The 24,212-nt window shown below is 35.8% G+C and overlaps 1 protein-coding gene across 2 annotated transcripts in view; it reads left to right on the top strand.

Moving 5' to 3' along the window:
• The window catches only part of ZFPM2 (zinc finger protein, FOG family member 2), a 459,958-nt gene that overhangs the window by 74,831 nt on the left and 360,915 nt on the right, over positions 1–24,212 (top strand). Inside the window, exon 2 of one of the 2 annotated variants that reach the window (XM_041768467.1) lies at positions 23,680–23,838. In XM_041768467.1, the coding sequence (XP_041624401.1) occupies positions 23,680–23,838 (159 nt within the window). Of the gene's footprint in view, positions 1–23,658; positions 23,839–24,212 lie in introns of both variants that reach the window. The other variant, XM_041768466.1, reaches the window with a different exon arrangement.

Genomic DNA, 24,212 nt, shown 5'->3' with positions numbered 1-24,212 from the left:
GGCTTACTAAACTCCCGAGTTAAAGTGTTTGAAATACATTGTTTAACCCTCTAAAGATTTCTATGCTGTATGCACACTTATGGATCTTAATTTTACTCATTAACAAAACAAAACAAAATGGAACTAAGGTTAGGTAACTTGCTCAAATCACATATTGAATAATTTGTTAAGGCAAGTTTTAAATTGAAGTTACTTGGATTATGTGTCTCTACTGCCCAGACTAGATTTGGATTAGAAGTCCGGCCACTGCATTGGCCGTGGTGAAAGATACAGGTAGCTTGAACTAGGGGATGCATATGTGGAGATGGTGTGAAGCAGTAGGTTTAGGTTATGTTTCATTTAGAGGGAGAGCTTTAAAGACTTGCTGACAGATTTGATGCATGAGTGAGGGAAAGAGCAATCAATTCTGAAAAATTTGGGGCAGGCTTGTTTTTTTTTAAAATGATTTAGTTGCTGTTTTGCCCACAGATGTAACCCCATGAAGGCAGGGATCTTCTCTCCTTTTTCACTGTGCATACCCCACTGCCTAGGCACAAAGATGTAGCAAGCCCAGAGGAGCTGTTCCAAAATATTGATTAATTTAATAATCATTATAAAGCTTAACATACTATCTAAATTATTTGCTGAAAATATTTCCCCATATGTTGTATATTTGTTTTTGGTATTTTAACAAAGTACTAAATATATTTAGATATAGGCCGTATTTTTTCTGAGGACTTAAGTCCATTTATTTATTGCTTTGTGATTTCTTTTGTGTCTAAAATATCATTCCCCTGTGCAAAGGTTTGATTAATAATCAATTCTGATTCTTATGGCTGTTGCTTTCTGATTACTTCTTGAAAAAGCAACCTGATACTTACTTTTAAATTATGTAAGATAAGGGCCTAAAATGATTTTTCTTTCTAAATTACTAAGTAGTTACTTCATCTTAATTAATTAACTAATCCTTTCTTTTCTATTAAAAAACTCTATTGAATTCTTACAAATGATAATCTATTGCTAAATGTTTGTTTTACTACCACAGTCATGGTACTGGATGGTGATTTTATTGTACTGATTTTATCTCACGTTTGGAATATATGCATTTCTGATATATTTTTGGGTAGGACTATATTTGTTTGTAAATCTTAACTACTTATTCCTCCACGTGATCTAGAGATGAACCACAGCCACATATAGATAAGCATCATATAGACAGGCATACGTTATGTTAATTCATATCAAGTAAAATTTAAAATTTTCTCAGTCACTTTAGCCCCATTTCACATGCTCAAAATAGCCAAATGGGGTGAGTGGCTACCACATTAGACTGTGCAGAATTATAGAACATTTCCATTATCCTGGAAACTTATATCAGACATTAGAGAGTCAATTTTTTTTCAAATTCCTAAAAATTTTCCAAGGATTTTAAAAATAGAATGCGGTGATATATTTAAACTACTTTGGGAATTATTGGCATCTTTACAATATTTGATTTCTATTTCTGGGGGTGTGTTAGGCAGCCACATTTTTTTTTAATTAACTTTTATTGGTGTTTAATTTACCAACATACAGAAAAACACCCAGTGCTCATCCCGTCAAGTGTCCACCTCAGTGCCCGTCACCCATTCCCCTCCAACACCCGCCCTCCTCCCCTTCCACCACCCCTAGTTCGTTTCCCCGAGTTAGGAGTCTTTTTTTTTTTTTTTTTTTTTTTTTTTTTATTTTTTTTTAACTTTTATTGGTGTTTAATTTACCAACATACAGAAAAACACCCAGTGCTCATCCCGTCAAGTGTCCACCTCAGTGCCCGTCACCCATTCCCCTCCAACACCCGCCCTCCTCCCCTTCCACCACCCCTAGTTCGTTTCCCCGAGTTAGGAGTCTTTATGTTCTGTCTCCCTTCCTGATATTTCCCAACATTTCTTTTCCCTTCCTTTATATTCCCTTTCACTATTATTCATATTCCCCAAATGAATGAGAACATACACTGTTTGTCCTTCTCCGATTGACTTATTTCACTCAGCATAATACCCTCCAGTTCCATCCACGTTGAAGCAAATGGTGGGTATTTGTCGTTTCTAATTGCTGAGTAATATTCCATTGTATACATAAACCACATCTTCTTTATCCATTCATCTTTCGATGGACACCGAGGCTCCTTCCACAGTTTGGCTATTGTGGCCATTGCTGATAGAAACATCGGGGTGCAGGTGTCCCGACGTTTCATTGCATCTGAATCTTTGGGGTAAATCCCCAACAGTGCAATTGCTGGGTCGTAGGGCAGGTCTATTTTTAACTCTTTGAGGAACCTCCACACAGTTTTCCAGAGTGGCTGCACCAGTTCACATTCCCACCAACAGTGTAAGAGGGTTCCCTTTTCTCCGCATCCTCTCCAACATTTGTTGTTTCCTGCCTTGTTAATTTTCCCCATTCTCACTGGTGTGAGGTGGTATCTCATTGTGGTTTTGATTTGTATTTCCCTGATGGCAAGTGATGCAGAGCATTTTCTCATGTGCATGTTGGCCATGTCCATGTCTTCCTCTGTGAGATTTCTCTTCATGTCTTTTGCCCATTTCATGATTGGATTGTTTGTTTCTTTGGTGTTGAGTTTAATAAGTTCTTTATAGATTTTGGAAACTAGCCCTTTATCTGATATGTCATTTGCAAATATCTTCTCCCATTCTGTAGGTTGTCTTTTAGTTTTGTTGACTGTATCCTTTGCTGTGCAAAAGCTTCTTATCTTGATGAAGTCCCAATAGTTCATTTTTGCTTTTGTTTCTTTTGCCTTCGTGGATGTATCTTGCAAGAAGTTACTGTGGCCAAGTTCAAAAAGGGTGTTGCCTGTGTTCTCCTCTAGGATTTTGATGGAATCTTGTCTCACATTTAGATCTCTCATCCATTTTGAGTTTATCTTTGTGTATGGTGAAAGAGAGTGGTCCAGTTTCATTCTTCTGCATGTGGATGTCCAATTTTCCCAGCACCATTTATTGAAGAGACTGTCTTTCTTCCAATGGATAGTCTTTCCTCCTTTATCGAATATTAGACAGCAATTTGGTAGCGTGGCAGGATACAAAATCAATGCCCAGAAATCAATGGCATTTCTATACACTAACAATGAGACTGAAGAAAGAGAAATTAAGGAGTTAGGAGTCTTTATGTTCTGTCTCCCTTCCTGATATTTCCCAACATTTCTTTTCCCTTCCTTTATATTCCCTTTCACTATTATTCATATTCCCCAAATGAATGAGAACATACACTGTTTGTCCTTCTCCGATTGACTTATTTCACTCAGCATAATACCCTCCAGTTCCATCCACATTGAAGCAAATGGTGGGTATTTGTCGTTTCTAATTGCTGAGTAATATTCCATTGTATACATAAACCACATCTTCTTTATCCATTCATCTTTCGATGGACACCGAGGCTCCTTCCACAGTTTGGCTATTGTGGCCATTGCTGATAGAAACATCGGGGTGCAGGTGTCCCGACGTTTCATTGCATCTGAATCTTTGGGGTAAATCCCTAACAGTGCAATTGCTGGGTCGTAGGGCAGGTCTATTTTTAACTCTTTGAGGAACCTCCACACAGTTTTCCAGAGTGGCTGCACCAGTTCACATTCCCACCAACAGTGTAAGAGGGTTCCCTTTTCTCCGCATCCTCTCCAACATTTGTTGTTTCCTGCCTTGTTAATTTTCCCCATTCTCACTGGTGTGAGGTGGTATCTCATTGTGGTTTTGATTTGTATTTCCCTGATGGCAAGTGATGCAGAGCATTTTCTCATGTGCTTGTTGGCCATGTCCATGTCTTCCTCTGTGAGATTTCTCTTCATGTCTTTTGCCCATTTCATGATTGGATTGTTTGTTTCTTTGGTGTTGAGTTTAATAAGTTCTTTATAGATTTTGGAAACTAGCCCTTTATCTGATATGTCATTTGCAAATATCTTCTCCCATTCTGTAGGTTGTCTTTTAGTTTTGTTGACTGTATCCTTTGCTGTGCAAAAGCTTCTTATCTTGATGAAGTCCCAATAGTTCATTTTTGCTTTTGTTTCTTTTGCCTTCGTGGATGTATCTTGCAAGAAGTTACTGTGGCCAAGTTCAAAAAGGGTGTTGCCTGTGTTCTCCTCTAGGATTTTGATGGAATCTTGTCTCACATTTAGATCTCTCATCCATTTTGAGTTTATCTTTGTGTATGGTGAAAGAGAGTGGTCCAGTTTCATTCTTCTGCATGTGGATGTCCAATTTTCCCAGCACCATTTATTGAAGAGACTGTCTTTCTTCCAATGGATAGTCTTTCCTCCTTTATCGAATATTAGATGACCGTACATTTCAGGGTCCACTTCTGGGTTCTCTATTCTGTTCCATTGATCTATGTGTCTGTTTTTGTGCCAGTACCACACTGTCTTGATGACCACAGCTTTGTAATACAACCTGAAATCTGGCATTGTGATGCCCCCAGCTAAGGTTTTCTTTTTTAAAATTCCCCTGGCTATTCGGGGTCTTTTCTGATTCCACACAAATCTTAAAATAATTTGTTCTAACTCTCTGAAGAAAGTCCATGGTATTTTGATAGGGATTGCATTAAACGTATAAATTGCCCTGGGTAACATTGACATTTTTACAATATTAATTCTGCCAATCCATGAGCATGGAATATTTTTCCATCTCTTTGTGTCTTCCTCAATTTCTTTCAGAAGTGTTCTGTAGTTTTTAGGGTATAGATCTTTTACCTCTTTGGTTAGGTTTATTCCTAGGTATCTTATGCTTTTGGGTGCAATTGTAAATGGGATTGACTCCTTAATTTCTCTTTCTTCAGTCTCATTGTTAGTGTATAGAAATGCCATTGATTTCTGGGCATTGATTTTGTATCCAGGCAGCCACATTTGTAAAACAAATTATTTTTTCTCTCATTAAATTTTGTGGGTTTTTTCAATGCCATATATATTTTTGAATGAGGTTAATCCTAGGGGTTTTTAATTTTTGAAGTTATTTAATATGCGTTTAAAATTATTCTTTCAACCATTTTTCAGTTTAGATAACCTAATTTTAAAAAATACAGTAAGCTTTTTAAAGAGAAATCTTGCATTTTACTTATTTTATTTGTAATTTGACATTTTGAAGGAGGATCTTTTTCTCTTTGGTACGTTTTAATGTTCCCTGAAAATTATTTTTTAAATTTATTAGTATAATTATCTGCTCCATTAAAAAATGTTTTAATATCTTTTTCCTTCAAATATTACTTACTTGTGTTTACTATTTTCTCTAATAAATTCCCAAAGGTTTTTAATTTTTTAAGTAGGTATCAATTTTTACTCAAGTTACCCTCACTTCTTATAAAGAATCTCTAGGTCTGTATGCTCTGAAACATTTTTATGCTTTAGGATGATTTTGTGTATTCCTGCTATGACCTTCCATGCTCATTTCATCATTTGCCTTCAGGGTGTCTTATTTACTTCCCTGTAGAATTCCTACTGGTCATTTTGCTGTCTTCCTAGGTATGTTGAAGTCAGAACACTAGTAGAAGAGGAAGCTAGTATTTGAACACAAAGCTACCAAAGCCATATCACTTATGCTTTTAAAAAGTTATTTTTGAGAAAAATTCTAAGTTATTTTTACATTATGTATCACTCCTAATTGTACTGTTTTATAATAAAATTTACTGTTTAGAAACTATTTGAATACCCAACATTTGGTCAGTGTTTATAAATATTTTATGAATTCTTATAAAAATTTATTCTTTGCTTATAGGAAGTAGAATGGGAGCTAACGTCAAATTTTGTTGATGAAGGCTCTATTTTGTTAATTATATTGTTCAAATTCTCTATTGTTTTTTGATTCCTCAATGTATGGCATTTTGGTAACGATTTTTTAATATTTTCCATTCAGTGGTATTATTGATTTTTTATCACTATCTCATAATTTTAATTTGCTAATTCTTTAAATCTTGTGTGATGCTAATATTTTCAGCATTTCTATATTGTCCTTTATGCTGGCTGCTAAATTTTTGCCTATGCTCTTATGTGGAAACATCTTTAACATTCTTAAATGTTTAATGAAAAACATTAATATGGTTTTGTTTTTTATTCTCATCTTAAACTTGTTCAGTTATCTGTCCTATTTGGTATTGTTTTTGTGTTCCTAATGATCATATTATAACTTTGTCCTTTTTGAAATGTTGTTACTGCTTGGTTTCAGTATTTTTAAACATACAGAAGGTAGAAGCTCTACTAAATATTATCTTAAAGTATTATCCAGTTTATTTGTAAAAATCTATTTTTATCTAATTATCAAAACCAATTCAGTCCCCTTTTAGAGAGGAATAAAAACTGATGTTTTGACTTTTTTCACCCATTTCCTGTTATCTGTTAATCTATGTTTGCTAGTCCTGTGAAAATTTAATTATTTTAAATTGTATGTATAATAATGTGTATATGTATATGTATTGTATAAGAATGTATTTTATTAGTATAGCTCAAACAAGCATTTAGACTCATTAGAATCAACTTCTTTTATTTATTTATTTATTTATTTATTTATTTATTTATTTATGACAGACAGAGAGACACAGGCAGAGGGAGAAGCAGGCTCCATGTAGGGAGCCTGACGTGGGACTGGATCCTGGGTCTCCAGGATCACACCCCGGGTTGAAGGTGGTGCTAAACTGCTGAGCCACCAGGGCTGTCCTAGAATCAACTTCTTTCGGAGGTGTTGGTGGCTCAGCAGTTGAGCGCCTGCCTTTGGCTCAGGGTCTGATCCCAGAATCCAGGATCGAGTCCCACGTTGGGCTCCTTGTGGGGAGCCTGCTTCTCTCTCTGCCTATGTATCTGCCTCTCTGTCTCTCATGAATAAATACAATTTTTTTAAAAAAAGAATCAACTTCTTTTTTTAAAGGCTGCGTTTATTTGAGAGAGAGAGAGAGCATGAGTGAAGTGAGGGGCAGAGGGAGAAGCAGACTTCCCGCTGAGCAGGGAGCTCGATGTGGAGCCCCATCCCAGGATTCTGGGATCATGACCTGAGCCGAAGCAGACACCCAACTGACTGAGCCACCCAGGCACCCCTAGAATCAACTTATTTTGTTTGTAATTTGACTTTTTAAAGGAGAATATTTTTATCTTTGGTAGGTTTTAGTCTTCCCTGCAAATTATTTTTAAGCACAGTTTTGCCATTCTTTTTTTTAAATTTTTATTTATTTATGATAGTCACACACACACACACACACACAGAGAGAGAGAGAGAGAGAGAGAGAGAGGGAGGCCGAGACATAGGCAGAGGGAGAAGCAGGCTCCATGCACCGGGAGCTGACTGGGATTCGATCCTGGGTCTCCAGGATCGCGCCCTGGGTCAAAGGCAGGTGCCAAACCGCGCCACCCGTGGATCCCCAGTTTTGCCATTCTTGATGGTTAATTCATCTCCCTGAAATTGGGAGAATATCTTTTTATAACGTCTGCAGATACGATAGCTTATGATACTGTTTCTGAGGCCCAGCAGACCTGAAACTATTTTTGGTCAACATCACATATAAATTTCAGAGTCAGTTGAATATATTGTTCTTTCACAGCTTTTCCCTGTGAGGTAATACTAGCTTTCCCTTCTGCTTTTTGTCATTCGTTTTAGGCAATCTGCTTTGGTAGCTTTGAGAACAGAAAGATGGATCTGGGGATAAAGGATGATTCTTTCCTTAATTTTGCTCTTTGAAAAAACAACAAAGGTGTACTTGATATTGATTTTGGGTATTCATTGCATATTAGGAGGACCTTCTTCAGGACTTTAAATTCTTAATATTTGTAAATTCTGAGTCTTATATGTATTGTCAATTCATTGTTTCCCAAGTTTACTTAAATTTAGGATCATCTACTATTAGTGGGTTGCAGCTAACTAGTCTTCCTTTTCTACTTCTGTTTTTAACCTGTTTTTATCTTTATTTGTATTCTGTGTGCTTTCTCGTTTGTCATCAGCATCACTAATTCAATTTTTCTGAACCATCAGGTGTGCTATGTATTGCTACCATTATACTTTTGATTTTTGAGATTTTATTGTAACAATCTTTTCTTATTATGTATTTAGCTTATTTGAAAGAATGTCTTTAAAATCTTAACTGAAAACCTGAAGTTCATTTAAGAAAATATTACTAAGTTTTATAAAGTATTTATGTTTCGGGAGAGACAGGGAAGGCTTTCCGTTCTTAGTCATTAACATATAGCTTATCTTATGTTCAAGATTTCTCCCCCATCTCAAACCCCTCACTCCTAAAGCCCTTGATTTATATTCTTTGACATGATTAAATAACAGAGACATCTAGACTATAGAACAGAAGATCAGTGTACCCTAGGATTTTTGTCATCTTCCTCTGCTTTGTCCTGGTTGTTGGTTCTTCTTTTCAGAAGTGGAGATGGCAAAGCTAGGATGATTTAAAGTGGAGTGCCTTGCGTGTTTCTTGGTTAGGGGCAGGTAGATAACTTAGTACATGATATTTTCTCCTTTTTAGCAAGTGTTCCTGATAAGATTTGTGAATTCACTGGCATTGCGAAGGGACAAAACTTGTGATCCATGTGGAAATCTAGTCATTCTAAGAGACTGTTGTGGTTATTAACAAGATGAAGATATGGCCATTGGTCCTAGGTTCTTATTACAAATAATAGAAAATGAAACATTTCAGGGAAAAGATCTAAATGTTTTAGGAAGCTGAAGGATAAACAGGTCCCCCCCCCGCCACACACACAATCAAGAAATGTTCTTTCTTGTTCTTTGTACATTATTGTTGCTTCAGCCAATTTCATAGAGGTCTTAAAGGAGTTGCTTTATGTCCTAATTCATTCAAACATATTCTTAGAAATGAACTTCTATAGGGTGTAAAATAGATTTTAATATCTAACCTATTTTAGAAAGTTTTTTTAATCAGATTGATTCATTTTTCCTTCTTTGTTCTAAATTTATTTAAGCTTTAATGATTTAGTCAATGATCTGTCACATTCTATTTTTTTACTGTCTCCTTCCTCAATGATCCTAGATAGACAAGATGTTGTCATATCTTATAGGTGGTAACAGAGAGGTTTCTTTTTTTTTTTTTTAATTTTTTTTTTATTTATTTATGATAGTCACAGAGAGAGAAAGAGAGAGAGAGGCAGAGACATAGGCAGAGGGAGAAGCAGGCTCCATGGATCGGGAGCCTGATGTGGGATTCGATCCCAGGTCTCCAGGATCGCGCCCTGGGCCAAAGGCAGGCGCCAAACCGCTGCGCCACCCAGGGATCCCCAGAGAGGTTTCTTTAAAAATTTGTAACTCAACACAGTATGAATTTGAATTATTCCTCTTTGATATTTTCCCTAATTAATTTGTATAGTTCTTAAGTACTTTTACCAAATTAGGGCAACTTGGCTTGCTTTGAATTGTGTTAAAAACAGTCAGACTACCTCTAACTTCCTCATTGAAGGAACTTCTCTCACAATTTTGCAACCCTGCCAAATGGACATACACATACACTTTGCACTTTATTCCCCACTTCGCATATTGCTTCTTTTAAAGAGTTTGTGAAAATTCCAGGAGCTATGTATGAAATCCTGGCAGATTCTGTGAGCACATTTTGATCCTAAACTCTTCAACAGCTCATAAAAAGATCAGATCTACCTGTGCTCCTCACCCTAGTCCCTCACTAACTCTTCATAGGAGGCCATGTGCTGTAAGACAACAACAACAACAACAACAAAGAAAGAGGTCATGATTTCCACAATCTAATTTATTTTTTTATTTTTATTTATTTATGATAGTCACAGAGAGATAGAGAGAGGCAGAGACACAGGCAGAGGGAGAAGCAGGCTCCATGCACCGGGAGCCCGACGTGGGATTCGATCCCGGGTCTCCAGGATCGCGCCCTGGGCCAAAGGCAGGCGCCAAACCGCTGCGCCACCCAGGGATCCCCTCCACAATCTAATTTAGAACTGCCTCATTTGTGTTGCAGCTTAATTTCCAAAGAACATGGGAAGCATGATGGAATGGAATTCCCCCACAACTTCTCCATCAGCCAAGTCTCCATATGGTACTTGAATAATTCTCAAGTGCGATGATAAAATATCTGGCCAAATTGATATTGTATGTCTCTTCAGACGTAGAAAGGAGGCCTCATAGGGAATGATGCTACATAATTAATGAGTAGAGTTTTTTTTTTTTTTTATCAGTTCATAGAACATAGCCCCCAGGATAGGATAAGGTGTTCTTGAGCAAAGGAGAACTAAATATAGAGGAACAAAATGACCTCATGGATTTACTGATGACAGATAATAGTCCCCTCTTATCTTGCCCTGCATACTGTTGTAGGAATGTCATAACTCAGATCTGCTTCACTTTCCTCTTTCCACTGGTTTGGAACATATCAGTTGTGTCCCAACACGTGGTCTGTATTAGAATAGCTGGGGAAGCAGGATTAAAGTGCTGATTCCTGGGTCCTATCCTCAAGCTGCTAAATTTGGGGGAGTGAGGCTTAAAAGTCTGCATTTTAATCAAACGTTTAGAGTGGATCTAATAATTCACAATCATGTTTAGTTCCATCACAATAGATTCTAAAGGATAAGACTGGTGACAAAGAGGAGGATGGCAGAACCAATGATAGGCACCAGGCTTTTCCTCCAGGAATGCAGAGGAAATCAGAGCTTGTTTTCAACATATTTTTCATACTCCTTTGAGGCAAATGTTATCCTGACTCAAAGAAAAAATGCTGGAATGGGGAAGATGGCATGGTATGAGGTGGTGCTGGGTGACAGGTACATAGTTCCTTTCTTTTGGCTCTCAGAAAGCTGAGGGTAATAACAGCTCAGGGGGGAATCGGACTGAGGGCTATAGTTAACAGTGGCAGTGCCATCTATTAATTTAATTTCTTGCATTTGCCAGTAGGATTTACTTGCTTATATTTTTCCAAGCCAAGAGTAGAATGTTTTAGGTACATAAAAGCATGGAGTAGGGGGCTGATAGAATTATTTTTGTAAGAAGTGGTAGGAAATAATATCTGAACTGGGTGAAGATTATTAACATATAGATATCATCCATTTATTTTGCTTCATGCTATTTGCACTATACTGATTCTAAGTAGTAATTGCCCAACAGGAAAACAAAAGAACGGCAAAGAACAACAAAAAGAAACCAAAAGCAAATTAAATAAAAAAGCAACAAATCCATACTTAAGGCAAATCTTTATTTGAAAACAGGAAAGCAGGCAGCCCTGGTGGCTCAGCGGTTTAGCACCACCTTTAGCCCAGGGCCTGATCCTGGAGACCCGGGATTGAGTCCCACGTCAGGCTCCCTGCGTGGAGCCTGCTTCTCCCTCTGCCTGTGTCTCTGCCTCTCTCTGTCTCTGTATCTCTCATGAATAAATAAATAAAATCTTTAAAAAAAATCTCTAAAAAAAAAAAAACAGGAAAGCATTTATATCTAGATGATTCAAGTTAGATGTATTCAAGAGTTAGAAACCATTGGTTTCAGAGTACAAATTCCCCTGCACTTGAGCCAATGAAGTGAATATTAGGGAAATACTGGTAAGTCTGATATCAAAATATTTTCTACTTGGAGGGAGAGGATGTGCATTTCTTTGGTTCAAGTGAGAGAGTGTTCAGGGTTGAGTAGCTGCTGGTGAGGACCTTTCTAGGCCTTCATCAAGTTTAGCTATATAATCATATCGAAACCAGAACTTTATAGCCACGTTCAAAAGTTCGAGAATGGATTTTCACTCTTGCAATTTAAAGGAAAAAGTGAAATTCCATTTAGGTGGAAAAGAAGCTACCATGCCCGGTTTTCTTCCCATATATGATGCCCTACAGACGCTTTTGCTGGAAGTGTGCAGGAATGTGTCTCCCGGAGGTTGGTGCAGGGTTTATGATGGATGCAAGTCCTGGAGTGCTGTGAGCCACCAGAGGAGAGTTCATTTATGTGGGCTCTCCACCTTTTGGCTTACCCTATAACTTCTGCCCGTAAAGGTGCTTGCTTTTATTCTATTGTGGGCTTTGTTGCCAAAGGCAGAGGATATTTTCTTTTTAAGAGAGCCCTTAGATGCTTCCTCCCGGTTGTGATGCTGGAGCAGTGTGGATAAGCTGGCTATGTTATCACCGGCACCCTACCTGCTCTCCTAATTCTCCAGAGAGTAAGTGTTCTTCCTAAAAATTACAGCTATATCGAGTGCCTCTGTGTCTTTAGACACTCTTTTAATGTGCTAGTATAAAGTAAAAGTCTTTTTGAAGATATATTTTATGGGCAAGTGCTTTCTGGGGCCTCTTGAGATGTTCACAAGTATTGAATCAAGGTACCTTTATGGTGGTTTAATGACAACATAGAACACTTGTTAGAAAGGGCCCTTTTGATATGTATCCCAGGGCATGTCACAATTAGAGTGAAGTGAACTGTTGATTTTGTTTGTACCTCCACTCACAAAGCCCCCTTCGTCGAGTGAGGCTTTGGCAACTACAGATGTGGTTTTCTTAATTCCCCACAGATGAAAGATATCTGCCAGGATGGAAATTTGGAAAATGACATACACACCTGCGAAATTAGGCAAATTCTTACAAAATTTGTATTCCAACCAATACACAGGAGCCACAACAATGCCTTGTTTTGTGAGAGGTTTTTTTTTTTTTTTTTCTGGCTGTGCAAATAACATGTGTGCAGGACTGTACAGGCTTACAGGGAATATTCATCATTATTTACTGTGTCAAACCCAAATGGAGGGCCAAATTGGCAGCATTCCAGGAGAAGGAAGCCACACCTATTTGTGAAAAATGGAACAGATTTCTGTAGCTGCCCTCACCTTGACTCTTTGGTTCAAGGGGGTGGGGCTAGGACATGTAGTATTGTGAGTGGCGTATGTAGGCTAGCTGTGAGGGCTGGCCATGATGCTGCTCCATAAAATCCCACAGATCACACCTGAGTTATGTACCGTCCTGATTATAATAAGGGGTTGGAGCAAGGGATGATGAGCAGGGGAATGTGTGTGACCTGGCTGGGACCTCTCGCTTCGCACTGATTGCCACTGATTGATTGGCCAGCTCTGTCTGGGCAGAGTGCCCTTCCTTTTAGCTCTCGAAATGCTAGAGCCTCAGAAGAGGAGATTGAGGAGAACGCTGTGCTATTTGAGGCTCTTGGTCTTCAAGACACTCAAACAGCAGACCTGGATTTTTAAAAATTGAGAAGCTGTCTCATTTGCATCAAGACTTTCTTTCTATACCATAGCCAGACTTATATCAGGGGTTCTTCAGTAGAACAACTCCCCGGTCAACTATTTGTATTATCCAGGATTCTTGAATGGGTATGGAGAAGCAACATTTGGGATCAGCCTCAAGTGGCCACAGTCTATTCCATGGCATCCCAGAGTCTCTGAAACAATGTAATTTGAGCATTTTATGGACTCTTGGGGATTATTTGGGAGAATGATGAACCAGAACTAAATAAGTAAACCTAACCTGCTACTTAATCAGGAGTAACTACATTGATTATCCAGGTGAAAAGTAGTTTGATTTCAGACCACCAGCTACAGGACACATGGTGTCTATCCACATTTGAGGCATGAAGCCGTATTAAATGCAAGATGTCCTACTGTTTCTATTAAATGACCATAATAGATATAATTGCTACTGGGGCAAAGTATATATTTATATACTTTATAAATTTATAAATTTATATTCCTACATAGCTGATCTCAACTTGGACATGCATCAGAATCACCTGCTTGCTTTGTCAAACACAAATAGATTAGCCCTACCCTTAGAGTTTCTGAAATTAGATCTGAGGTAGAGTCTGATAATTAATTTTGAATTTCTGGCAAGTTTTTAGAAGAGGCTAATGCCACTGGTCTAAGGATGACACTGTTTGCTGACAGACTAACTATAATCAGCCAGCGAAGTCGGGCATCATTTCAAGAGCAGTTATTTATATTTTTTTCCCAGAAGGTTCAATCAACAATTAATTGTACAAGTAAAGAGTCATTTTAATAAAGCAGGGTAATAATGGGTGTCATTAAAATGAAGGATTAAAAAAAGGAAATTGATCTATTTGATGAGATGGAAGTCAGATTCAAACTTTATTAGTTAAGATAAAAAAAAAACAAAAACCAAACTTTATTAGTTAAGAAGAAAAAAAAGTTTATATATACAATGGCCCAAACATGATGCAAATATTTTGTTGATTTTTGTCTTCAAATTAAATTTTCCCCAAAACCTTGCAGTGAATTGATATTTTTCTTTCATTTCCTGCATGTAGTTATACCTACTGGATGTTTTCATATAAGACAAATATGTTGCATATGAGACAAAGAACTGCATACCGAACTTTTAGGGACCATTCTTGATTAATCTTTGCCTTATGAAATTGTGTAAGTACATTAGTCATCAGAGTGCTTTGTTTAGCACCCACCAGCTAGTGCTTTTGTTGCTGACTTCTTAAAATTCAACATATACATTTCTTTGATTCTCTTTAGAGAGATATATATCTATTCTAGACTCAAGAGACAAGTACTTTTTCCCTATTTTTTTATATCTCCACTTAAATAAGATGATTTTTAAAAATCAATTCTCTTGCTCGTACTAATTTAACTTTGTTATTAACTATGTAGGATATTATCAACTAGTTTTGTAGAATTTACTTTGTCAGATAAGATTACTGATTATAGTTTGGTGATGCTTTGATTTTTACATTTTTTTTAGATTTTTATTTATTTATTCGTGAGAGACACAGAGAGGCAGAGAGACATAGGCAGAGGGAGAAGCAGGTTTCCTGCAGGGAGCCTGAGGTAGGATTCAATCCCAAGTTCCTGGGATCAAGACCTGAGCCAAAGGCAGACACTCAACCACTGAGCCACCCAGGTGTCCCTGCTTTGACATTTCTAAGGAAGGGGTATATTGATGTAGTGCCAATAGTTTATTTTTGCTTTTGTTTCCTGTACCTCAGTAGACACATCTAGGAAAATGTTACTATGGCCAAGTGTCAGAGAAATTACTGCCTGTGCTCTCTTCTAGGATTTTTTATGGTTTCAGGTCTTACATTTAGGTCTTTAATCCATTTTGAGTTATTTTTGTATATGGTGCTAGAAAGTGGTCTAGTTTCATTCTTTTGCATGTAGCTGTCCAGTTTTCCCAACACCATTTACTAAAGAGACTTTCTTCACTGCATCTTCTTGCCTTCTGTATCATAGATTAATTGATTATATAAGCATGGGTTTATTTTTGGGCTCTATTTTGTTCTATTGTGTATGAGTCTGTTTTTGTACCAGTACCATACTGTTTTGGTTACTATAGCTTTGTAGTTAGTATATCTGGAAATCTGGAATTGTGATACAGGCTTCCAGTTGTGGAATGAATAAGCCACAAAAATAAAAGGCATAGAATAGGGAATATAGTCCATGCTATTGTAATAGTGTTGTCTGATGACAGATGTAGTTACATTTGTGGTGACTATAGTTTAAGGTATAGGGAGGTAGAATCACTATATTGCATACCTGAAACTAAGGTAACATTGTGTGTCAAATAAAAGAAATAAATAAAATGTGTAATTATTTTGTGTATAAGTCTATAAGGTTGTAAGTTTTTATTAATTCACTTAATAAGTACGTATCAGCCACATATCATTTATAAGATACTCTGTGGATAAGTTTCTTACTCATAGTGCTTTAAAAAATCCAATGGACTATCTAACATATTCTGGGCAATATCTGATGTCTCTGTTGTGACAGTAATATTCACTTAGGGGAAAAATTCCTGCTTGTCTGATCCCAGATCCCCAAACTAACTGTCAGGATGAGGGTGGAGGGCACCCACTTTGACTAACCAGGAAAGAACCATGGATTTCACACTGTCAAGTAGAATAAACTTCCTTCAACAATATAATTAGCAATAATTTAAAGTTGTGTGTCTAGATTTTTTTTTAAAGGCTCAGTATTCTCTCTCCTTGATTTGGTCTTCAATTTTACTACAAAAAGACTCCTAAATGAACAGAGGAAATAAGAAAAATGCACTAATAATTAGAATTTAGGACGTCCAAGAAGCCTTTCCTGCCATTCCCATGTTAAAATGGAGCTGCTTTTAAAAAATAAATTTCAACCCTCATGTGCATAAAGTTTGTCTCCTTAGCTAGATTATCTGGCTCCTTCTGCTGGCGCCATCCATCTTGTACACTGCTGTTATCCTAATACCTAATGCAGTGCCTGCCGTGTTCTTCACCCTCAATAAATACTCGTTAAATGAATAAAGAAAGAATGAATAAATGAATACATGAAAGTCTCATAAAGAGAACAAAATAATGTATAAGCCTTTCATCTTTTGTGCTTATTACCAATTAGGGGCTTTTTATTATTGAAATACATCACAATCATATAAAAATATATTGTTTTAGTAATGAATATACTCCCATATTTCTTTATGATAGAGTTACCATCTTCAATAAACTGAGAATAGCTTTATGGGGCTCTGGAGGGAGACCTGATTACAAAATATTTGAATTTCAATGCCATCTCTGTCACTAACTTCCTGGGTCAATGCACAAGGCATTTACTAATGAACTGAATTTTTTCAATGCCTGAGTTACTTCCTGAGAGTAGTCATTAGAGATTCTAGCTCAAATTTGTCATATTTCCTCATCCAACTTTATTTTTCCTGTGATATCAGTGCCTAGGCTACTATGTAAGAGAATTGCTGCTTGCGAGGTTTGTCTATGTTCTGAGCAAAATTGCTATTTTCTTGTTAACTTTATTCAGTGTTAATATGGAGGTACCCAAAGCAAAGCATTTCAGGGCAGGGAGAACTAAAGAATTTAAATTGTTTTTGGACTTATACATAGGAAGTAGTAATACTGTCATCTGTAAAAATGGCCAAAACCTTGCAGCAGAGAATATTACTCTGTTTTTATAAAATCAAAGAGTTTGGTTTCTTTCCCCTAAAGAAACAATTTGAATAAAACTTGACCCCCTTCCGTTCTTTTTACAATGGGATATGGTCAGATTTAACCCTCCATTAAAAATTCTCTAATATCTTTTTTGCATTAACATTTCAAAACTCAATTTAAATATTCACAGATCTCATTTTTAATAAACTTAACAAAATTCAGGTAATTTCCTTCAACTTTTTAGATTGAAGGACAGCAGTTGGTGTAGATATAAAAAAGATGTACAGCTATGAGCAAAGCCCCAAATCAATTATATATAAGAAATAACGTAACACATGGAAAGAAATTAATCAAAAAGAAGAATTTCTACTATATGATTCTCTGGTCTGCTACCTGCAGGCAACAAACGCAAATGAAAAAAATCAACATTCTTCTGGCAGATAAGAGAAAAATTAATAAAAATGTTTCCTTCCTACTAGATCCCCTGATGCAACTATTGTTAAAAGTGAGTGACTGCAGGAAGAACTTGCTCGTTTAAATACTATTTTTTTTTTTAGACTACAGAAATAAGGCTTTATTCTTGCTGTTAAGCTCAATTACATGAGTTAGTATGGATTTGCACTGTCCAAAGAGATCCCTCTTCCCTGCCCCTTCTCATTAAATGGCGCTGTGGGATATGCATGAGACAAATGTAATAGGAACCGAGTGAGAAGCATTTTGAGGTGTGCCTACAGGGTAGTGATGATTCATAAGGAAGTCTGAGTGTAGCAGCTGAAAACTCTATGAGAGGAGCTACCGTGAACCACAGAATCCACCCCAGATGAAATTGGTGAAAATATGTTAGTACTCTGAAGATAGAAATGCTCCTACTCCCTAATGAGATGGGGGAGGGGCATACTTTGGTGGATTTCTGCTTTTTAATTTAGAATTGAGTTGTTATTTCCCATTTCTGATTGAACGGGCAGGCCATCTATGTAGAGAAAGTATGAAAGCTCAAATCTTTCTAATAAGAAAGATTTTACATTTTGTATTTTATGAAAATCATTCTGAATTTAACAAAGAACTATGAGGCTAGAATACAAGGGCTTTAGGCAATAAGACATCCAATTTAAGCATCAGTCCACTGCCTCATTTCCATCACATGTAGAAAATGTAACATAATTTTAGAATGAAAATTCTATTTTAACTCCTTTTACCTATCAATTAAAATATAGCATGCCAGTATAGAATTTTGACACATTTGTGTATTGCATATTAAATGTGAGCCAGGATTTGTCCATCCCTAGTTTATATGTTCATATTTACCTTTTGAAAGGTAGCATCACATGATAAATGTGGCTCAGTTATTATGTAATAATTAAAGCATGGCATATATTACTGCTTGAATTATCCGAATTAGAGATCCTAATGTTTTATATATTTAGAAGGTTTTGCATGACTTCTCATTTCTTTGTCTCAGTAGATCTTTTGTAAATCACTTTAAAGGGGCATGAAACAAAAGTTGGCAACTTGGGGAAAATATTATTTTCTTTTTCATTAATTTATTAAGATTTTGAGAAATGTATTCCATTATTCCATTGGTATGCATTCTTTGTTCTGTGCATAAGTAAAGTTATGTAAAGTTTGTGATGAAAGTTTTAATGTTAATAACACTATCAAAGATAAAAATGATCTGAAATGTTATACAGTATGAAGCACCAAAATAAAAAGGGTTGGAAATATTTGTATGTTTTCCAAAGAAACTTACCTAACAGAATTTCTGAGCACGCTATGATGGATTAATATAATTATTGGGAATGATAATATTTTAATGTGACTTTCTTCCCACCTGTCAGTTGCAATCAAGGCTGCCCAGTATTCTGAAACAGTCTCATTTTGCTAGGTGGCTAGTCTTGTGCAGCCTCTAGAATGCTTAGAATATTAATGCATGGAAAGGAGATTGAATGCTTTCTATAGTTCCATTATGACAATGTGTTTTTCTTGTTTTAATCAGAAGACACACAAAACCAAACTAAAATAATTTTTAATAAATTAATGACAGTGAGTGCTTAAGAGAAGGGACCTCTTTGGGGGGATAATGAATCAAGACCATAGAATTTGACATTTCTTTCTCCTCTTCCTACTTGGCAATGTATATTAATTTCTGCATAATTTAATTTCTTTCTTGGGTGCTTCATTCTGAAGTGCTTTGAATTTATATGAACGAAGACAATCTGACATTAAGGTGAGGGTTGGTTTAATTTATAGTGGGCTGCCTTGGTAGGAAGTTATTGATCGGGACAACATATGTTGGAAGACACATATATTTGATTTAATATTTACTATGTTGGTCCTTACCATTTCTTGCATGTCCTCATAGTATTGCTTATTTTAATCTTTTTTCCTCTGAATTTATATATATATTGTCCCTGTAAGTGTTCTTTGTCACCTTCTAGCTCTTACTCCAGTGGCTATGAATGGGTTTCAGGGATTTCTTTAACCACCTGAAATTGTAGCAATATTTTTCTCATAAATTCATTTGTCTGGGTAGTAAGTATTCCTCAAATTGCTTCTTAACCATCCAGTTCTTTATCTTCATTTTATTCAATTATTATGCCACCAGTATATAAGGCAGGACTACTTAATTTTGGACATCCCATGTGCCTTTACCAAAGGCATATCATTGAAACAACCACTAAATGAAAAATTTTGCCACACTTAGGTGTAGTTTTTGTAATATAACTCTTGGTACTGGCTAAATGCAAATGTACCATGCATTGGACGGCCACCGTATTGTCAGGTGTTGTGAATCTTCTTAGCTTCAGCTTTATCTCTAGAGGGCAAAGATAGCTGTGGTCCATTCAAATGGTTCCTGAGTACCCAGTTATCTCCCCTTCTGAAAATGGAAGTATTACTTTGTGCCCATCAGAATCTTCCAGTAATATCTATTCTTCATCGAGTATAAAATGTGGAAGGATGCCTACTCATTCTGAGAGACGGTTAACAGCATTATGGGCCTGACATATAGCCCCATTGTATTCAGGGTTTAAGGATGTACAGCTAATTAGTAGCATTTTAAAATGAGGTATTTGTATTTATACACATTAAGACTATTAATTTTGGCAACTGTATTTCAATATCTATAAATCAGAGGCAGTCGAAGAGCTGAAATTCAGATTTCCTTACACTTGCCTGCCAAGTGGCCTCAATCAGAAGTAATTTTCTCCATGAAGGCACATGGAGCTCAGTCGTGAGCCTTTTCTGAGTAGATATTATTATTTGTGTCAAATTATGTGTGATGATTTTTCTGAAGTGGACTTCTGTGCCCACTAATCCATACACACGAGGTTCCTTCATTCCTTCCTTCATTGGTGCTATTAATTGTACTTGTGCTTCTACTGTCTCTTACCCTTTTAAAATGTTAGTTTACGGCCACCAATTATCTGTAAGGTTTTCCTGTTAAAGAAACATGCAATATAGAGAGTAGAGTGAGATCTGATCTTAAACCATAATACTATGCATTTTAAGAGAAACCTTTTTTTGTCAGAGCCCGATCTGATAGCATGGTGAAAGGAATGGTTAGTAATTTCTCATTTTAAAGTACGGTAAGTTATATAAATCTGACACTTGCTTTGGGAGAGATACAAGTTGGCCATGAAATCACCTTCCTGTGGACTAGTCTAAATATTGGTGATGAGATCTCGTGTATTTAGAACAATGAATTCAAGAATTTTTCACCTTTCATGTGGATTTTTGTAGTTTGGTTTTGAAAATAAGTGCTTCTTTCCAATTATATACTTGAGACTGCAAATTGATAGCCAGCATATAAAATAAAAGAGCCCCTGGAGTATAGGATACTATAATATCAATTAAGATCTTATCACAATCTTTGATAAATAAAATATAAATCTAAATAGATAACCATAACATGGATGGCTTAGTTGGAGGTTTACTATAAAGTGTAGATCGGTGCTTTGTGGTTGTTTCAAGTTTTCACATGAGCTTTCTGTTTCATTTTTACAAAAACTATTAAGTTTTAATTTGATATACCATCAGAGCTAATTTGTTGTCATTGGATATTTTAAATAATTGTTCCATTATGTACTATCTTGAATAAAAATCCTTCCAAGAATGTTAGATGTATGCTTAGAATTTAATTTTTTTAAAAGAAAGCATTTTTTAATACTATTGATTTTATACTTACAATATACATGAATTATCTTTATAATATATAGGCTTCTATAATTGAAGAACATCCAGAGATGAAAAAAAAGAAATTTACTAAAATATATGTGAATTATTTAAAATATTTATTTTACAACCAAAGAGTTATTTTTTTTTAAGATTTTATTGATTTATTCATGAGAAACACAGAGAGAGAGAGAGAGAGAGAGAGAGAGAGAGAGAGAGGCAGAGACACAGGCAGAGGGAGAAGCAGGCTCCACGCAGGGAGCCCGACGTGGGACTCGATCCCAGGTCTCCAGGATCACGGCCTGGGCCGATGGCAGGCACTAAACCACTGAGCCACTCAGGGATCCCCGAGAGTTATTTTTGTTAGCAAAACTCAGAGCTGAGTATATATTCCAGAAAAAGTCTATATTGTCATTCTATTATAACTGATATTAAGGCAGTTTCTTTGTAGACTGATTTAGTATGGATATAAATTATGTAAATAATTAAATATTAGTAACCAAGAATTTTAGTTTTGGTAAAATCTGCAAGAAAATCTTCCTAATTTTTCTGGGGAGGGGATCTAATATTTTGTAACACATATTCTCAATAATCTTAGAGCAGCAAGAGGTTTCTCAGTTTTTAAAGACAAACTTTAAGCATCTATGAACAAATATGCTAGTAAAAGTTAGGGATTTCAGAAGATTTTTGCATTTTATATATTTATGAAGGAACGTGTCTATAACTACTGAAGAATATTTGCATAGTAGTACAGTATATTAATAAAAGATATTTTAAAATCTTGGGTTTTTGCATCAGTTTTTTTCACTTATTAGCTTGTAACCTTATTCTGGTTAAGTAATTTCCTGAGCTTTATTTTCCATATCTACAAAATAAAAAAATAGTGTTAATTCTCCTACCTACTTTGGTGGATTATTTTAAAGATAACATAAGAAAGTGCTTAGAAATCTTGCTTGAAATACAAATATGACAGCTTTACATGTCTTATTTTGACCAAAATTGTCATTACAATTACAAATTACAAAATATGGAAAATATTCTATTATATTCTTCATTTACTTAGAATTAATAATTATAATTATCAGATGGATGTTTAATGATCATAATATTTTGTTATTACTATTTATGTATTCCTTGCATACTTGCTACTTGACATAATTGTTTTAAGAGTTAAAAATTATACTTTTAAAGTTGAAAATAATGAATAGGAGATAAAAACTTATATGAGATCTGTGACTTTTGAATGTAGTTTGTACAGAAATCCATGGTTTTTTTTGTTTTGTTTTGCCCCCTCTCCACCTTGAGGATAAGAAAGCACATTACAAACATTACCAGTGTTTGGAATTAAGGCATTCTTTTTTCCTTAAAATGTATTATTTTGAGGAAGAGAAAAAATAAATTGTAAAAAGGATAAAGAAACTCCATAAGAAGTTTTTTGCTTGGATATCCCTTAATTTAAATCCATGCACCTAGTTTTGTCCATGAAAATCTGTCCTATGATTTCTGTCGTCTGTTTGGAAACTTTTTTTTGGGAAAGTATCAGATGTATTACTGTTTTTATGTACCTATTCCTCTTTGCCCCACATAGATTAAAATTGTAATATGTGCACTAATTTAAATTATTTATAAGATTTCTTCTTTGGCCCTGAAATTTTCCTAGCACATTTCTAAGAAGTGAGAGACTGCCGAAGCCTTTTAAGTAGTCAGCCTGTCTGATGAGACGGTGGATGTGAGTGACAATTAGTACAAATTACCATAATTGTGTTCTTTGGATAACATGCCACATTGCTTCTTTTAGGAACAAATGCAGGCTTCTGCTTAGTTAGATGAGTCGGATACTTTGCTCCTTTAGGACGGTCAGAGATTCACAACCAGCCATGTGGTATCCCCACGTAGTCCACTTTAGAGCCATCTGAACAACTACAGCCCTCCTTTTCCTTTCAATAAAATAGGGCCATTAATGTAGAGCACCTCACTCTCATTCACTCTAAGGGAGTTGTATTTTTATTACTGAAAAAGTATCACATAAATACAAATTACATTTTTTCATTAGAAAACTACTTTTCATTTCAGAAAAAATTCAATTAATTATGAATAGGGTTATGCTTTCATCAGGGAGAGAAATATGTAATTTTTCTTCAAGCCTCAAACACATATAATGAAATCTTTTCTTGGAATCCACTCTTAAGATGGATTTTTAAAAGTATAGACTTTATTAAAATCTCAGTTCAATTAAAATGCATTCAATTACTTTAAATCTTTATTAAAATCTCAGGTAAAATTGTACAACGATGTAAAAGAGACTTGTACTCTTTACCAGGCAGTTAATTCTAACAAATGAACATAAAGTGCACAGGTTTTGCAATTCGGGAGAGAATTTAAAAAAAAAAGGAGAAGCAGCTTTGGGTTTGGGATTGGGGGTGAGGAAAGGTTGAAGATGGAGGTTGCATTCTATACAGTAACTTCAGGTACTGGTTCCCTTCCACTTCTCATTATAGGTCATTGTTTCTTGTGAATATGAAGGTGGCATTATCTTGTGTGAGTCCCCTTAGTAATATTGCTTGGTGTATTCATAGAATGCATTTTTTTTCTCACCACTTTAATCAAAAGACCCTATTAAAGGATTTTATTTCACTATCTTCTTTGGATGTTTTTGGTACAGTGTCCCTGATTCTTTTTCAAGGGCCGCTAGAAGATGCCATTGAAGAGGAAGAAGAAGAGTGTCCATCAGAGGAAACAGACATCGTCTCAAAAGGGGACTTTCCATTGGAGGAAAGCTTTTCTACAGAATTTGGGCCTGAAAATCTGAGCTGTGAAGAAGTGGAATACTTTTGTAACAAAGGTAATCATTAATGGCTAGATGCAGTCTGTGAACCCATTTACTTAGATGATTTTGTGAAGTTTAAAAAATGCACTGATAGAGTATAATACTAGTGCTCGAAGTGCTGATAATGTAATTCAAGAGTCATACCTGCAGAATTTTTATAACACAAAATGCTATTATGTGGACTAAAAGAAGTAATTCCACTTTAATAAGTCATTTTGTATATTTAAAAATATTTTCCTGTTGATTGGCCAATTCTAATATATTTTATTTTATTTTATTTTTAAAAAGTTTATTTATTTATTCATGAGAGACAGAGAGAGAGAGAGAGAGAGAGAAAGAGGCAGAGACACAGGCAGAGGGAGAAGAAGGCTCTATGCAGCAAGCCTGAC

This window comes from Vulpes lagopus, chromosome 9, assembly GCF_018345385.1.
Source record: "Vulpes lagopus strain Blue_001 chromosome 9, ASM1834538v1, whole genome shotgun sequence".
NCBI lineage: Eukaryota > Metazoa > Chordata > Mammalia > Carnivora > Canidae > Vulpes > Vulpes lagopus.
The sequence above is the reverse complement of the archived record's forward strand: the minus strand, read 5'-3'. Positions and strand labels throughout refer to the sequence as shown.